At 40.5% G+C, this 18,726-nt stretch overlaps 1 protein-coding gene across 1 annotated transcript in view; it reads left to right on the top strand.

The window, feature by feature from the left end:
* Nucleotides 1–18,726, top strand: part of brinp2 (bone morphogenetic protein/retinoic acid inducible neural-specific 2) — a 222,190-nt gene that overhangs the window by 123,986 nt on the left and 79,478 nt on the right. Inside the window, exons 3-4 of the mRNA XM_035170797.2 lie at nt 3,144–3,334; nt 6,262–6,443. Of these exons, the coding sequence (XP_035026688.1) occupies nt 3,144–3,334; nt 6,262–6,443 (373 nt within the window). The remainder of the gene's footprint in view (nt 1–3,143; nt 3,335–6,261; nt 6,444–18,726) is intronic.

The following is an 18,726-nucleotide window of genomic DNA, read 5'->3' as shown; positions in this document are numbered from 1 at the left end:
ATCCCTCTATGGGAAGCTTTGTCATGGTGCTAAATGGTTACAAATCTGAGCTCTCCATTGAGGACTAATATGCATAACAGCGACTCAAGTCCTATTACAGTCCCTCGCTGCCGTATGGACATCCGAGTGACCTTATGCATATTCATTTTGTATTATTAAAGGAAGTAGCCTATTGTATGTGTTCCAGTATAGGCACAATGCTGTCAACGGCATAATTACACCAGGATGTTGTATGTAATAGTAAACTATTGACCTCAGAAAGGCAGCCAGTAGGAAACGGAGACAGTGATACAGTGTATGCACCTCCCTCTGTGCATGTGTGTATGTGTGTGTGTGAGCGAGAGAGAGAGAGCGATATTACTCTTGGGGAAACAGAAGGACACTCCTGGTATTTTGTTTGGAGGAAATAATGTGCTAATAGTCAGTGCCTCTTGTTTTGCACCTAATTTATGCAGATGTGACGGATCTGTACTTTTCTGCTGGCATTTGCATAATCTTCACACACCTCTGGGTGCTGCTGTGTGAAGGAGTGAGGTGGTGAAATAATTATCAGGCGCTGGTAGTTTCCCACTGTGTCACTTTCTTCTGTTGACCAGCGGAGCAGAAACAGTGTTTTTGCTACTGCCTGGCATTTGTCTGGACAGCTAAAGAACAGGGGTGTTTTGGAAATGTAGGAATCTAAATGTCACCCAGTCCCATAGTCTCCTAGATACTGTGACCCGGACCGGCCAGGTCACAGGGGTTCCTGAGAGGATGGGTCTGACATTAGTCTATATATTCCTTCCTCTCAGCAACATAGATGCATTTTTTATTATTCTGTTTATGTTGACATTTTCACTCGTCAGTGTTAAATGGAACAGACAGCACTTGTGTTATTTAACTCTCATGTGTTTTGTTTTTTTATTTTTTCAGCATATGCATTAGATAAAACGGGGCCGTAAAATAAAACAAATCCTTTGAAATGACTGCATTATCTGCATCCTCCCAAATGTGAAGCAGTGAGGAGCTTCATGGGGGCTGCTGATCTGCATCAGTGTGTGGACAGCTTGCCAACATGGAGGGTTAGAACCAACAATGACCCTGAAAGCTGAAGGAAGCCTCCAACAGGATGACTCCAAACACTCATTGCATATAACTATATTAAGCCTGTAAAAGCTTAATATAATTACCTTTTTATATATTTTTTACCTGTTGTAGGGGAGGCCTTTGATGCAGAAATGTATGGGCTTTCTCCTCTTTAGTAAGTTTTAAGGAAATATAATGTTTCAATACTAATCCTCGTTGGAATCAGAATTTCTGAACAAATATACTGAATGACTAAAGGTTCATTATAAATAACAATCACGCAAAAGTCATATTTTTCTGAATTTCAATTGTTTATTATAAAATGGCCTAAAACACTATTCACAAATCTGTGTCAATCTGATTCAATTTCAAAATCACTCCCTTCATTTTGTGAGTAATCATTATGATTGTGTTTGATTTCTTGCTACTTTGGGTAAGCACGGAAATTGACAAAAAGAGCTGCCTTCTGTCGCAAAGCATTTTAGTTGTGAGGTGTCAACCAAACCGATCAGCTTAAAGACATTAAAATGCTCTGCAGATCTGAGGGGAACTGCAGAGTCAGGTGATGGTTCCCTGTGGGCTTGCCAGTGCGAGTCTTGCCTGTTCAACGCAGCTTTTGTAAGCCCTTAACCTGAGTCTTATTTAGAATTGTGATGATTGTATGAAATAGTGATGAACCATTTAAGGATCATAAGTGTTGAAACTAAATCGTTCACCTGCATCCAAAGGCAATCCCCAAACATGCTGAATGCTGAATGGTTAGTCCCACTGTACCAGAGATACATTTTGCAAACATGAATTAGCACTATATTAATTTCTGAGGTGTGAATAAGATAAATAGGAATAAGCAAAAGCAACTAACAAACAGCTTTCAATGCTGGTAGAGAGACACCTGGTTAGATTTGGGAGAGAAAACAATCAATCAATCAATCAATACAGTTTTATTTGTTTAGCCCATATTAACAAATCACAGTTTCTCTCATCAGGCTTCAAAAGGTGTGCCTCCTTTGTCCTTAACCCTCAACAAGAGTGAGGAAAGAATACCATGAAAACATATCAACAGGGGAATAAAAACGTAATAACCTCAGAGAGAGCCACATGTGGGGGATCCCTCTCCCAGGTTGGACACAAGTACAGTTATGTTCATAATCCATGATCAGGATCCACTAGCTGATAGTCAACAAACACGTTGGTCAGAACTTAAGATCTAAGTACACTCTGCTTTGCTGTGGGAAAGACTCTGGACACTTACTGTCTGTAGATGACGAGATAATGGCATATTGAGGATTACTCTCTACGAGGCTTCTTTACCTTATAGTCAATAATGGACAACTGTAAGCTGGGGCGCCGATATTCCTTCACATCAGTCGTGCTTGACATAGGTCTTACATTTCATTCATTCTGGTCTTGATGAGGTAACATGTCTTAAAATGAACTTGCAACCAGCCACCTAAGCAGATGGTTTGAACAAAATGTTGTCCATGTGAAGGGATCCTTTCTGTTTTGCTCGTCCTGAAGTTAATCTATTTTTATTTGTATCTAAATTAGAGATTCCAAAGACAGAGGGTGTTGTTTTAGACGGAGAAAAATGTCCGCACAACGCCGTAGTTTGCTTTTCTCATATCAACAACAGCAGGAGATTCTCTGCTCAGACACAACGACACAGAAATATGTGTGTAATGATTCCGTAACGAAGATCATGATTTCGTTAACAGCACATCAACAGTAGAACACTAGAATCTAATTTTACCAAGCTGACGTCTTCATCGATGTCCTCTACCTGTATGGCTCCTCCTCTGTCACGTGTCAGAAATGTCTTCTTTTTAGAAAAGTCAGTTCAGTTTGACTGTGATGTTCTAGTAGTACCTTTAACCTCCTTTTTATTCTCAAAATGTACTGAGGTACCTTTCTCAGCCTCTGTTGTGTGTGTGTGTGTGTGTGTGTGTGTGTGTGTGTGTGTGTGTGTGTGTGTGTGTGTGTGTGTGTGTGTGTGTGTGTGTGTGTGTGTGTGTGTGTGTGTGTGTGTACCTCTCCGTCTTATGAGAGTGTTGAACCTTTGAATGTGTTCATCATTTCAGGGAGTTCAGCCACTGGAAGGTGAACAGCCTGGCCACGGAGAAGAGAGATTTCCTCAAAGCTCCGTTGCCCTTAGCGCCAGAGTTCCTGCGCAACCTCCGGCTACTGGGGCGACGACCAACCCTGCAGCAAATCCACGAAAACCTCATCAAGAAGTATGGGACCCACTTCCTCGTTTCTGCTACCCTGGGAGGTAAGGAAGGACTGCAGGTGTCACCTTTGTTCTCACGTTAGGAGGTGTTGGGACACACCGAAAATAGAGCCTCTGAGGAGTTATAGCGTATGTTAGAGAAGTGCTGGTGGAGGCACAGGATCTATTGCTGCTCTTTTCTTTCAAGTTACAATGAGGAAAAAAAGCAACAATTGCAAAAAGACCGTACCTTGCACCTCAAGCATTCAACCAAGGTTGTTTTCCTCAGAATTTTTTCCTATCATCTTTCCCTCTGATGAACGTTATGTGCAGCGGCAAAAGACTCACAAAGCAGAGATGAGATCAAATTGACCCATTTCTTAGTATGCATCTCTCTCTTTATTGGATTTCTTTTTACCCATGATCTCAGAGGAGAGAAGTAACTCACAAAACAGAAATTACCAGCCGTATCGATTGCGTGCGGCTTGTGTTGCGTTCAAAGCGTCGGCGTCGCGATCCTGACCCACTGCTGATCCGGGTCCTCACACAGCAGCACAGACTCTGTACATGAGTTCTTATCTTTACAAATTTATAGAAGTGTAGAAAATGGAGTGAGTCGGAGGAAGATGTACAAGCCAAGGGTACCAAGCCCAGTTAAACCTTTTGATATACTGTGAATGTATATAATAGAAGGGGATAGGTTATTGCAAGTGATATAATGGACTTTAAATTGGACAAAAGACTACCTTTAGATACTGAAATTCCCTTGAGACCTTCACCTAGCAGTGCTGTCAGATACTGGACCACCAGTGACTGACAGCACCACCAATTTGGTTTCACCCCAAATCTAGTCTCTCCCTTAAATCTCTCTGATATTTTGTGTTTACATCCACTGACACGTGCGTTTGTGCCACTTATCACTGAGTGTCTGCACTGGCGTATCAGCGCGGGAGATAAAGCAGAGATTAATGCATTGGCAGACTTATATTTAGACTCTATATGTAATTAACAGCCTCAAGTAAATGGGCTAAGCCAGTCTGCATACTGATTAGACTGTAGTTGAGAAAATGCCCACATCCCAGAGCTCAATTTTGTCTTTTGTTCTACAGTTTTCATCTTCGTCTTTTTCTTTTGCTCCTCTTGGGTTACATCAAACTGCTATTTTTGCAAGTGTTAGCAGGGTTAAAATGACAAACTGTGACTTTCAAAAGTAAAATATACTCACCAAAAAAATGTGAAGAATTATCTGGTGGTTCTGTTGATCAGCTTTTAGCTTGTTTTACTTGCTTTTCTGAGGAGCTGTCACATTACACCCTTGATCGCTGTGTCACCACTGTCTATATAACACAGGCTATAACAGGTACATTCTGATTCCGGACACTCAAAAGGTAAATATTGTGCAAAATACTGTATAGTAATAAGACGGCCATTCTGGAAACATCCTGGATTAAATCCCTGCTCATGTGGCTCTTTGAATTTCTCTGTGATTCCATGAATGGCTTTAAAGCCTTGGTCTCTTTGCCCTTACTGTCATTATAATATATTACATTACATATCATTGAGTTGACACTTTTATCCAAAGCACCTTCCAATAAGTGCATTCAACCACGAGGGTACAAACCCAGAACAGCAATAATCATATAAGTATGTAAGCTTCAAAAAAGCCAAACTACAAAGTGTTACATGTAAGTGCCATCTATATAAGTGCAACTTATTTTTTTTTATTATTATTATTAGCCCATCATCTTCTAAGCCAAGTTGTAGTTGGAAGAGATGTGTTTTTAGCCTGCGGCGGAAGCTAGTTGCTAAATAATAAAATGCATATTTTTCCTACACCTATGGAAAAAAGTCGAACTTTTCCCATGTGTTTGAGAAGACTGCATGTTCGCTACTGCAGAGGAGGGAGTTCAGAGAACGTCCACCAAATACACAGAGCTCCGACCTTTCAGAAGGTTTTGAAATATCACCAACCATTTAGCTAACAGCTAGTGACTGGCACTGATCAGCAACACTTCCTGGGACCACAATGTATTACTCACTGTTCATATAAATCAGTGTAGGCCTATGTGTTAGAAGTTTTGATTCCATTCGATATTTAAAAAGAAAAATACTTTCTAGACTCAGTTGCAGTATCTGTGGGAGCTGCCTAAAGAAGAAAATGTGGTCTGTTGTGTGTGTTTGTTTTTGGTTAATTGGCTTTAGTGTTAATGGTTTTATTATTGTCTGATGAAAGGGAGTGAAGCAAAGGAAAGTGTATTATCTCCTGCACGGCAGACAAGCAAACCAGTGAGAAAGTGACAGTCCACCAAAGAAGTGTCAAATTAAAAAGTAGAATCTACTTTCAGTTCTTCTGAGGATAACATCAGCCTGTTCTTCTGTCAGGGTGAAATATTATAATGAAAGTAGTTTGACTAGACTGATCCACACTGGATATAAGCCTGCCAACGGGTGCCCATTTTATTTTGGCACTTTTCTACAGGAAACAACAACAACCTCCTCAGAGCGAGTTACCCTCATACCGACTATGGGAAGTTTGGATGGAGATATGGATCTTGCAATTACACAGTCGATGCGTCTTCTGCTGTTTTTGTGGCCTTTTCTTTAGCAGGAAATCAGCCAATTTAATGACACTGTTCCACCAAACAAGACCCCCCGCCTCCGACGCTTTATTGTGCAAGGGCACCGTCACTGCATCCTGGGCTTTGGGCCAAGCAAGACGATTGTGACTGGTTTAAAGAAATACAAAAAACCTAATGGGTGCAACCACACCACACGGTGCTGTGGAGACATGTCTGGCTATGCAAAAAAAGAAAAGGAATTGCCTTTGCCACCACATAAAAAAGCAAAAACACTTTATTCAACATAATTCACATAGGAATTACTGCGATTGGTGATTTTTCTCTGTAGAAACAATCGGTTATGTAAACTGTAATAGAAATAGAGAGATTCAGTGGAAGAAAGACTGACTAGAATTATTGATTGATCCACAGGGGAGGAATCTTTGACCATTTTCCTGGACAAGCAGAAGCTGAACAAGAAGTCAGAAGGCAACAGCAACAGCTCAGTGGTGTCCCTGGAGCTGCTGCATCAGTTGGCGGCGTCCTACTTCACAGATCGAGAGAGCACCCTGAGGCGCCTGCACCACCTCCAGATCGCCACCTCTGCCATCAAGGTACTGCACACACGCACACAGCCAGTGGCGGGGATTACTCGCAGTGTATAGATGCGTATTCTTTGCTTTCAAGCACCCCCCGAAAAATGTCTGTTTGAATACACGGCACGGAAACACTCTGTTTGTTTGCAGTTTGAAGACTTGTGTTTGCCGTTCTGCACATTCACAAACAACCACCCATCAAGCTCGACGCGCAAACATTAACCCTCCTCTAAAACTGTCCCTCTGGGATATCTTCCTCTGTGCTGCAACTATGACAAATAGCTCGGCTTTTTGTCAACTTATGCACACAAACAATCCTTTTCAAAGATTATTTTCAAGGTGCATCATTGCTCAAAAGCCGGGGGAGAGACGGAAGAGAGCGCACAAGGACGTGACATTTTTCAATTCCTTTTAAAGCGGCAGGCTGGATTAAAAGCTCCACAGCAGTGAGAGGCTCCATAGCATGGCAAATGTCTCAATGGGAACCAAATCTTTCATTCTTACCCTTCTCTACTGGATTCCATCTGGGGTGGGTTACAGGCGGTGTGTGCTTCCCTCTAGCAGTGTGTGCGTCACATTAGACTTAAAAAAATCAGGAAATCCTCATCACCTTCGTAGAAAAGAAGCTGTTGGATAACAGAAAGAAGCTTCTCCGTCTTATACGATTGCGTATTAGGGCCACATTGAAGAAAAGAATGATGAGACTTTGAGAATAATGTCGTAATATTACCAGAAAAAAAAGTCATAATTTATTAATTAATAATAAACCTGCATTTCACAGAGGTGATATCGGGAAGATGATCTTGATGCCTGCTTCAAAATGAGGAATATTGAGCATCTTGTTAAGTTATACTTTAGGAGCATATAGGTCTCACCAATAACAAAATACTTTTGCTCATCAGCACCACATTATCACAAGTATCGGGACTTCTAAAGGATTGTGTCACAAAACTGTGTCAATTCTAAAGAGAGAACCACACAAACTAGAAGGAAATGGTTTGGTGGCGGGCAACTGTGAGGTCATCACTGGTTAAGTGTGATATTCAAAGGAGTTTAATAGTTTCACAATGAAAATGAGGGAAACTCCAGTAAGCATTTAATCATTTTTCTTGTAATATGACTTTATTATTGTAATAGAACAAATAAATTCTCGATTGCAACTTTATTCTCATAATATTACAAATTAATTCTGGTATCTCGTAATTTGTTTTCTTCAACATGGCCCTTATATTCTGTCGTAGTCACTAGAAATGCTTTAACACCATTTTATGTCACATAAACAGGTCCTTTTTATTTACCTGCATACCCAACACTCAACTCCCCTTGAAGTGGTGTATCGTCATTTACCCAAAGATTCACCAACAGGCGTTAACTGGCTCTTTTCACCATTAATTGCAAATGGCACTTTTGTTAAAAATCCACTCAGAAAACAGAGAAAAAATAGATCCTATTATCTCTTCAGCCTGGCCGCAAAACCCCCAACCCACACACACACACACACACACTCCCCCTGACGACTGCAAGCAAAACATAACCAAGCGATACATTATTCACATCAGAACAGATCTGTTGGCTCTCGAGCGAGGACAGCAGGTGTGTGGGTGGATGGGCCTTGCTTTCTTGCTTCAACCTAAATAGCAAATTTGGTTTAAATGAGCCTTCGCAAGGTGTAAACTTGGAAAGAAGGTGGCTTATTTTCAAAGTGGCGTCGCTGAAAACGCAGAACGCAGAGGAGAGAGGAGGTCGGCTCTCGGACCATTTCAGTTAGACGCTGAAAGCTCCTGTTTGCTTGAAGACGTTTCCCTGACTGAGTTCTACACGAGAAACGCCTCCTCTACTCAGTGCATCCTCCTTTTACCATGAGAGAAAAGTCTGATTACTATGAGAACATGAAAGTGAATTTTAATGCCTAATAAAAAAAAAAAGGAAATGTTTGCTGCAGAACATGTAGCTACAGGGACTGCAAATGAAAAGTGCATCAAGTCAAACTTTGCTGCAGTCTTAAAAAGAAAGAAGAGAGACGTAGAGCGATGCATGTTTTCAGCTTTATCTCAGCAATACACAACCTTAATATGTGGGCAAAAATAATGCACAAGAATTGTCTTGACCATTGAAGTATGCTGGGTATATGAATGCGGCATCTCAGCCGTGATACATTATCTGCTGAGCCTGAATGAGTTGATAATTGTGTCTGTGGGGGAGGCTAATGAGCGACTGGTGCCCTGAAACAATTTGTCCTCTGCATGCATCACAACAATAGCAGATAAATAAGTAATCGACAAGAACCAAGATCTTTTTTTCCACTTTAGTTAATCTGTTTTCAGTCAGTCCAGTGATATTCTGCTAAGTGGACTTTGTACCAATACAACGGCTCGTCTGTTAAACAGCATGTCTTCAGGGAAATACTACCATCAAGTCTCTGACAGTTTGACAGACCATGCTGTTTCTTTTAAGTGGAGCTTTGTAAGATAAAGACAAATTTCATATAATATGAAAAGGTATTTTAGTAGAATTCAAAAGTTGCTTATTTTGATATGGGAAGTAATTTCCAGAACAGTGGAAATTTGATAAATCTTTTAAAGTTTTTAATTGTGTGATGTGATTTTAGTTTCATGATAATGAGTCTACAGAGGAACCATTACAAACCAAGATAACATTCCAAATTGGGTTCGTACCTTCAAGGGCCCCCAAGGTTCACTGTGTGCACTTAGTTGTCCTATTAATTCACTGCACATTCTTTTGGGGATTTGCACCACATCAATACCATATCACTTAACATGGGTCCAGCATTATTACTGAACCCTGTGGCCCTATTTCGTACACCGGTCACATGTCAAATCTAGTCATGGGATCTGGTTAAAGAGCAGCTCACCTTGCTACAATGTCGCAGAAGTGTATGTAAGTCAGTACATGAGCCTGATGACAGATTCTGACCACCATTGCGTGTGTCTTTAGTCTAAAATATTTGAGCGTGAGGAGGAGCACCTCCACTCTGTATGTCTGCATGAAGTGTACATTTGCTCCAGATAATGAAGGGGAAGAAGGTTAGGAGAGCGGAGAGAGCCGGAGTGGAGTTTTCAAAGTGAGCAATCAAAAGTTGGAAAGCATCAACCTCTGTTCCTGCACCCAGAGTCTCAAAGTTCAACTGGAAGGCAGTGTTGAGCAGCAGCCCCGTTCTCGTGGGTCTGCAGTTGTGCAATGGGGAGCACAGTTGCTCTTGGATACTGTTCTGTGCCCTCATGTCATAAACAGGGACGTGGTTTTTACATGCTCAAATTCTGAGACTAGATAAACGCCATACCCCAGCCACACTCTTTTCCCTTTGGTTTTGAAAAGAATAAACATCATGTGCATAAAATGCTGAGAGCTAAGTTGTTTTTAGATGAATTGTCTCAAGTAACTGTCAGATCCAGAAAAGATTGGCCAATGTCTGGGTTTCTAACTAATAGAATAGAATTTTGAAAACCAATCAATCGATAATAATATGCAAGTAGGCATAGGTGTTTGTTAACATCTATATTCTTTCCACTTGAGCATCGAACATTTATTAATACTTAATGTATATGTACCATCCTTGCAGGATAAATACATGCAACCAGACATGAAGTTGTTGCCCCCAATTTCTTGTCTCCTGAGTTTCACTTCTTAATTTGGTTCAGTTTAGTTTACTTGTCACTTTACCTTTCCTCGACTCGCTGCTGTCAGTTGGTGTTATTCAGACTCAGCAGCTAAAGGACACACCGATGACTTTTCCAAACTTTTCTAAAGAGTAGAAAGTCCTCCTGTCCGCCCACCTCACACACTTCTAGCGGTTTTTAGCGATGGGAAAAGCTTCAGTAAAAGTGACATCAAAATACAGAGAGCCAGATGCAGCAGCATAATATTAAGAGGAGAGACGATGCTGCCACAGAGGTATCGCACACCAGTGGAGAAAGGTGGAAAAAGCATCTGAAATGAAGAGAACCATGAAGAAGTGGGCATGCATGGAATTCAACATGTATAACTTTTGGTTTATGTAATGTTTCCAATTGGGCTCAGCTCTGTTAAAGGACAATTTAGAACTTCTCTTAATTATTTCTTACTTACCGCATCCTCTCATCCTGAGACAAGAAAATACCTCAAATAGAATTCAGACCTGACTCTTCTGTTTACCGTCGAGCATTTCAACCTTTTTAGGCCTTGAGAACAAAGTTTCGATATCAGCATTTTACTACGAGAGTTGGAGTCATAAACACACAAAAAGGTGCAGGTTGAAGTAATATTGCACAAGGTAATTATATGTATATTTTTTGTTTTCCTACATACTTGTCTCACTGGTTCGAAGACAAACGGTTGTCACAAATCTTCCAGTTTACCAATTTAAACCAAAACATAATAATAGAAACTGTGCAAAATTATAAATTAGCGTATGTGACAGAGAACAAACATTATCAAAATAAAACCCTCTCGGATCACGATGAACCAATTTAGGTAAATTGGTTTCAGAAAACATTTTACTATCTGCATTCACCAGTGATGAAGCACAATAATCAGCACAAATGGAAGGGTCCTGACCCGTTTTAAGTAATCAAAGCTGTATTTACCTTCCTTCCAAAGCATCCTTTTTTGAGCTGCTACATTGAATATATCCAAAAGTGGATGTCCTAAAAGTAAATGAAACGTTTGGCGGTTTGCCACTGAATCCCGGAGCCGTTGCCTCCATCATCGTCTGTATGATTCGCTAAGCTCTGCTATAGAGACAAAGGGACTCCCAAAGATAAATCCCTTTACTCAATATGAGGAGGGCAAATTTAATTTATTCAGAAAAACATTCATTTCATTTAGTTGCACCTTGTTCTCTGAAGTATTTAACTCTTTGTAATATTCCCTAAATCTCTCATTTATTGACTAAAGCCCCATCCAGATGGGATTTAATGTATTACTCCAGGGAAGGTGAGGCGGTTTTACTTCTCGCTGCCCTGGTCAGTGAATTTAATCTTCTCCTGAGCACGTATGTAATTGTTCACCTCACCCCACAATACAGATTACAGCCGCAAAAACCGACTGCTTCCCCATATACTTGTTGGTCCTCCTTTAGTTTAAATCCCCAGGTAGTGTCATTCTATATTAGCCTTTATTTGTTTACGTCTTGAGGATTTGGTGCCACTAAAAGTATGTTGAATTAGCCTTTAGTAGATCCTGTATGCAGTCTGACTGGGATGTAAAAAAAAACGTTCACTGGTACAGAAGAAAAATTGGAATTTGTTCAAGAAAAGTTCAAAGTGTCTTTTTTTCTTTTGGTCATTTCGAAATGGAATAATGGACATTTGTTCAGGCTTAATATTGGAGGTAATAATAACCTTGTAGGAAATTTATGTTAAATTACATCACTTTGTGTTTCATGTCTGGGTGAGAAATATAATGCTCAAAATCCAATTCTCCTTCTACAAAATCATTGCCTCAAATTCAACTCTCTGGGGCACCCCTATTTGTCATATAGGCTGTTTCCTGCTGAATATTGATGTCTATTATAGATTACATCCTGTGATTTCACGACGGTAAGAATGCCATCCAGAATGATGTGTTCAGGATCCACTTTTAAATAATACTATCAGAAAAGTACTTATTTATTTATTAAACTGAAAATGTATTTGCCAGAAAGTGATTGCAATAGCTAACATAATGGTATTAATCAATCAATCAATCAATCAATCAATCGACCTTTATTTATATAACACCTTCCATGCAGGTTAGTGCAGCTCAAAGTGCTTCACCTATGTTTGACAATATGATCAGGCAGACATAAGAATCAGCAAGAGAAAAGAAAAGAAAAAAACAAGAGAAAATAAAAGAGAATCATAAATAATTAATCAAATAGTTGAAAACAATTAAAACCAATTTAAGACTAAATTAAATGAATAAATCGAAAAATACAAAAGGTTAATAAATTAAATCTTTTTTTCAGTGCTGTATATTCAGACCTTTGTGACAAAACATTAATGAGATCTGCCTTTACATAGGAAATTGAAATGTATTTTCCTTCAGAAAACATAAATGCTTGTTGGACAGTTGGAAAGGCCAGCAAGGTGCTGTGGTGGTTAGTACTGAGCCGAATTGGTCCTGGTTTGAGTCTTGGCTTGGCCAGGGGTCTCAGTGTCTGCATGGGTGTGTCACCTGGGATTGGCTCCAGCCCCCGTGACCCTCACAGAATAAGCAGTATATATATTTGGATTGACGGGTGGATGGAACCAGTTCTAGATTGGAAAGTAGTGTCTCTAGTTCATACATGTTGTAATTGTATACCTCATTTGGCAAGCAGTTTTTTCTTTTTTCTTTGAAAATTGCAATATTGACCTCAATAAATTCATGCGAATCAAATTGGAGTTGTTCCCAAAAATCATTACTCAGCAATAAAGATAGATTGAAATGCCATAGTGGCACACAATCTACTCGACATATAAAGCCTTGATTGTTGGCAGAGCCTGTACAGAGCACTGAGATTAATATAGGCACAGGGACTTAGTGTCTTCTGGACAAACACTTCATACTGGAAATTGGACTCACACTTAGATAGATCAATAGCTACCATACTTCAGACATTCAATTCCCCAGAATCCTATTGCTCTTATTTTCAAGCTTGCTCTTTGCTTGCAAGTTTTTCAGGTTCATCTGCTGCATCATTGGAACACACGTTTCCAGGGTTACAACTCTTTTCTCAGACTGCTCCACACAAGTCGATAATGTGTCTGTAAGGTTGTTCATTGGTTTTGAATTTGCACAGAGAGCTGCAGATATCCTTTCATGGGCAATTTACCTGATTGCAACTGTCAGTTCAGTGACTTGCCACATGATCCAACCAACACTAAAGGTTTTTTTTATTCCATACTTGAATTTAATCCTGCTCATTTCATCAGAAATATAGGAAACCACATTGTGGCAGTGGACCTTGCCACGGGGCTCTCCCACACACAGCCAGAGACGGAAGTGTTGCCTTTACTCATCTTTATTAAAATTCAAAACATAAATTCAAACTACAAACTTAAACTTCTGAGCTTTCCAGCTCCTTAGCTCGCTCCGTGTCGGAGAGTGTCCGGGAGTCTCTCCAGTGTCTCTGAGTTCCTGAGTCTCTGAGTTCGTCCTGAGGCAGCTCCGATGCTGCCTCTTAAGCACGAGGACCAATCAGCTAACAGCTCTCACCTGCGCTGATTGATCCTCTGTGGTGCAGGTGAGGGGGCTCTCCCAGCCCTCCACACACATTTCAATATTCTCTTGTCTTTTATTCGTCTCTCCTATTCATCCATTTTCTGCTGCGTGAGTGAGTCCGAGTCACAGCTGGCTAAATGAGCAAACCCCAACCTCAGGGACCCCAGGGCATTTCTAAGGCCCATGAAATATACAACATAATCCCAGTCAGCAGGTTTACCCCAGGGTCTAACTATTTGGGAAATGCCAAGAGAACCTACAAAACAAGTAGTTAGTGGACCTCCCATTCAGGACTTCCGGACCCATCCTTGGGATGTCATGATAAGAATTTTTGGTGCCACGATTATTGTCAGAGGAAATATCACAGTTTCACGGTTTTCACGATTATCGATACTATAGAAGGAAAAAGTCACACAACAAGCAAAATATAGCTAATAATATAGCTAATGAACTTAATTTTGTCATTGACATCAATTATATCCAGTTAGTTTTTTATGGTGTAACGTTTGGCTATTTAAAAATAATGTATGTAATCTATTCTATTTAGTTGACTTATTGTGGAAGGTTGGCCAGTTAATTTGTGTTTCCTGTCATCATAAGCAGTGTATCTATTTGGAACTTTTATTGTGAAGGGTCACAAACAGACGTTGTTCTGTTTTGGGAGCGATGTGATGACTAGTTGTGAAAAACTAAACTCTTGGCTACATTTATAATGGTTAATAGGAAGGGGGTTTGTGTGTGTGTCAGAAGGTCAGCCGCTCCTTCGGGGCTGGTCAGAAACTGAATATAAACAAGGGTTTCTCCTCTCGCTGTGAACTCCTCCTGAGTTTTTTGGGCAGGGTTGGTGGAAATAAGGCTGTTACATCAGTTCCCTGTTGAAAACACACAAACAAGCACATTGCACACACACACACAAAACGGTTTGACTCATTAGAGAAGATTTAATCGCACATACACACAAATTACGTGACTCGCGAGAGGCAGGACACCATAGTTAGATATCGTAGTTTTTACAACTCTTTATGAAACCGCGTTATCTTAAAATCTGGTAATCCAAACATCCCTAACCCATTCCGTCTATCGTTTAAAGGATAATACTGACACATATAATTTACATTATCAGGGTAAACAATGTGACACTGTCCTGTAAATCCACAAATGTTTGCTGATCACTTGGACATTTCAGGATCTTGGAATTGTTTAATCTTTACATTCACCCCTGTGTGAATGTGAGCACGAATGGTGGTTGGCTCTACATGTTGCAATATGCTGGTGACCGGTCTAGGGTGCGCCCCGACTCTCGCCAGCTGACAGCTGGAATTGGTTCGAAACCCCTATACCCTCAGAGGATAAGCGGTATAGATAATGGATGGATGCATACTCATATACTTAAACAGTTCCTTCTATATTTCCAGAAACTACTCACCTCATTAATGCTCTAGGATTAAACAGCTATTTGTTTAGTGCACAAGATTAGTGCATGATTATTCACTCTCATATGCAGTAATACTCTAATAACATTCAAATAATAATGATAATAATAATAATACAAAAATCAAAAGACTGTAGGTCCTTAAATTAACTTGTTTACTTGTCCATGATGAGTACAGCTATCAGGCTGACAGGCAGGTAAACAGACCCTCTTTCAAAACAGCCAACACCTAGAGATTTTGCACATCCGCCCACACAAACACACATTTACCAGCACACACACACAACAAACACACAATCTACTCCCACTTGGCGAGGCGCATCCTTTGCCTGTTTCTGCTAAATGAGGATATCAGGTATGCATGCCACCTGCCGCGCCGTGTTCTGCCAGATCAACTCATCACCCAAGAGGAAGAGACACTGAGTGGGATGTACTTGACCTGTGTCCATGTACGCCTCTGGGCTCTGTGTCGCTGTAGCGCCGAGTAGGAGGTGGGAGCAAAATACATTATCTTCATCTCCAGCAATGGAGTGGAGGGCCCTCAGTCACACATCTACTTTAGTCGACAGTTTTCTTTGAGACAAATAAAGACCTTCTGTAACATCTGTGTGAAATCTGCTCGGTTGGAAACGAGAGAGGAACTGGCTCAGTGTGACGCAGAGGAAGGAAAAGTATTTTTACCGCAGCACTGTGGTCGCCAAGAGCCAAAATCAGCAGGGACACCGCACAGAGACACTTTGCTCCGCTATAATTTCTTTTGCAGATATTCAAATGACCATAAAAGAACTGCTGTGCAATGAATGTGGTGCTTTTGGGGACTTTGGAAGTCTGGGGCCTGCATGGTTATCTGGCTTTACCCATTGTTTTTGTTGTGCTTTGGGGCCCATTCACATCCAGTTTTCAGATCCACTTAGAGCCCAGATAAGTGCAAAAAATAAATACGTAAAATCGTCACAAGAATGTAAATAGCGTGACAGAATAATTGTAAAGCTGAAATAAAAACTGGACTGGAGAGACGCCCTGACTGAGCTGGAAAGCCAGTCTGATTTATGTTTGATTTCAGTTTATGTTTGGTAGTTTAATAAAGATGCGTAAAAGGAACGCGTGTGTCTCTGGCTGTGTGTGGGAGAGCCCCGTGGCAAGGTCAATTGCCACAGTGATGTACATTCTATTTTAACACATTCTATGTTTTATTTTTTCTTTGATTTTAGTGTGTGATATTATTTACTCAGCAGCTAAATATTAATAAGAGGGTCATGTTGTGGTCAGAGGCTGAACCCTTTCATTGGTCTTTCTGTGAGATTTCAACCAGGTAGTGAAATACTGTCTGTGGCAGATTACACACATCGCACATCTTTGCACGGGGCTAATTTGCAACGTGCTCCCTCTGAAATGCCCTGAACATTAAGTCTGAGCCGACTTTAACAGACTAAATTTGATCTGAGCGAAATTGATCTCAGTGTAAAACAAGTAACATTTCTGTGCCTGAAAGGATGCATGGAGGGAAGGAGAGAAATTAATGAATGGACACTGAACAAATAGCAGAGAGTAGATAAATTCTGCGTTGCAAAACTGTGCAAACAAAAAGGGGAAAGCGCACAGTGTATTTCCAAAAATCCTTGAGCCAATCTAAGCCACGCTTTGGTGTAGCCAAGCTACTTTGGTGGTATAAGATGCCGAACAAATTGCCCAGCGAGCTTCAGACTATACAAGCCAGATGGATGATGGCTGTGTCTCATATCACGACCCATTACAGACAAAAACACCATCATTTCCAAATGGGAATCCTCACATTTACTCAAAAGGTCCAAAATTGCAGAAAAATATCTTATCTACTCTCACTTTCCTCAAATGGAAAGTCCAGCTTTTAAAGCCATATGGAATATCCAGTATGCATAACGCTGACACCTTCCAACACTTGTTCCTCCCTTGGTCTCTTTACAATCTATGCTCCATAAAAGGCCTATGGTTTCCAAATTAAACAAACAAAAAAACAACAGGACCGTGTTTTGTTGTGGTTCTTCAAAATGGTGGAGTGGTCGACATGACAGTTCACTGAGCCTCAGTGTTTTTTTCAATGAAGTAGATCTACTGTATTTATCGACATATTTGGTTCCTTTTGGCCGAACATGGCAAGAACATGACAGTTTACGTATGTATATAAGTACACAGTCATGTTCTATGAGTTAGTTTTGTCTTTAAGAACTGTGAACCTTGGGATTTTCTTCCATCGTCAATACAAAAACATCAATGAGATGCAACAGTTTCCTCTTTAATTATTAAAGCCGAGATTATCTGTGACCACATCTGTGTCTTAAACAACAACCCAAATCACTAATCCTCCTTCGATCCTCGCCTTCATCGCTCCCTAATCTTTAAGTCCATCTTTGCGAGATGATATTCGAGAGATGTTCGAGATGCGTATCTTCCATAGCGCCTTGAAGGTAACTTCGGTTCTTTTGATAATAGATGCGATCTCAATGCAAGGCCGAGTGTGAAGATGCGAGGAGGAATGAGGCTGCTTTAATGACGGCAAATTCACACAGGCTGCTTTATTTGTGGAAGTGTAGAGTGATTTCGCTGGAGAATGGCTTTGCCGGAGGCCACATCCATCTTCTAGTGCTAATGGTCCTATCTTGAAGACTCATTCCGAATAATTAACTATTTGTTGTAACCTTGCTAATTTTTAAAGTAATTTTTTTCCTTTTTTTTGTCTTTAGTCCTAGAGGGAGAGACAACATTTTCTAAGACAAAACCAGACTGAACAGAGAACACACACTGTTCAGTCTTGTTTTGTCTTAGAAAATGTTGTCTCTCCCTCTGTCCTTTGTCTCCATTTTCACTCGACCTTTCTCTCTCATCATCTGCCCCCACAATCTGCAGCTCTTAAGCAGCTATAAAGCAAAGCCTTAACCACAGCGTAATACGAAGGGTATTCAAAATACATCATACTTTCCATGACATGCATGGTATCTCAGCAGCGCCATTATCCAGGTCAGATGGTTGTGCTACAATTAAAAGTAGAAATTTCAGGGGTATTCTCTCCAGCTTAGAGTAAAACCCAGTGTTTTTGTAACTTACTGAGCTTACTGAACTCAGGAGAAACATTTTCCTGAGGGACTATTTGTGAGAAAGCAAATGTCCAAGTGAGAGCCTCAGCACATTCTCTGTAGTGTCTCTGGCCAGGCCCCTGGTCAGAACTCTGAATAAGCCTATGTGAGAACACAGCAGGAGGTTTCTCAGAGTATACACAGCCAGAGAGTGGGTGTGCTGATGATGCTTCCAACACGCGACTGACGCACAAATGAAAAAACTAAAAGAATACTCGGGCCCTAACAAATATCTCTGGAGGAAAAAGTGGTGCCATACCCCACAAAGAGGTCAAGAGAGCTTTTGATAAGGGTCGACGCTGGTGTCGATGTGCTGGAAACACGAACGTGATCTCTGCAGGGGAATATATATATATATACAGTACCGTTCAAAAGTTTGGGGTCACCCAGACAATTTCGTGTTTTCCATGAAAACTCACACTTTTATTTATCAAATGAGTTGCAAAATGAATAGAAAATATAGTCAAGACATTGACAAGGTTAGAAATAATGATTTTTATTTGAAATATTAATTTTGTTCTTCAAACTTTGCTTTCGTCAAAGAATGCTCCATTTGCAGCAGTTACAGCATTGCAGA

This window comes from Hippoglossus stenolepis, chromosome 11, assembly GCF_022539355.2.
Source record: "Hippoglossus stenolepis isolate QCI-W04-F060 chromosome 11, HSTE1.2, whole genome shotgun sequence".
NCBI classification, from domain to species: domain Eukaryota; kingdom Metazoa; phylum Chordata; class Actinopteri; order Pleuronectiformes; family Pleuronectidae; genus Hippoglossus; species Hippoglossus stenolepis.
This window is presented reverse-complemented; position numbering and strand designations above follow the sequence as displayed.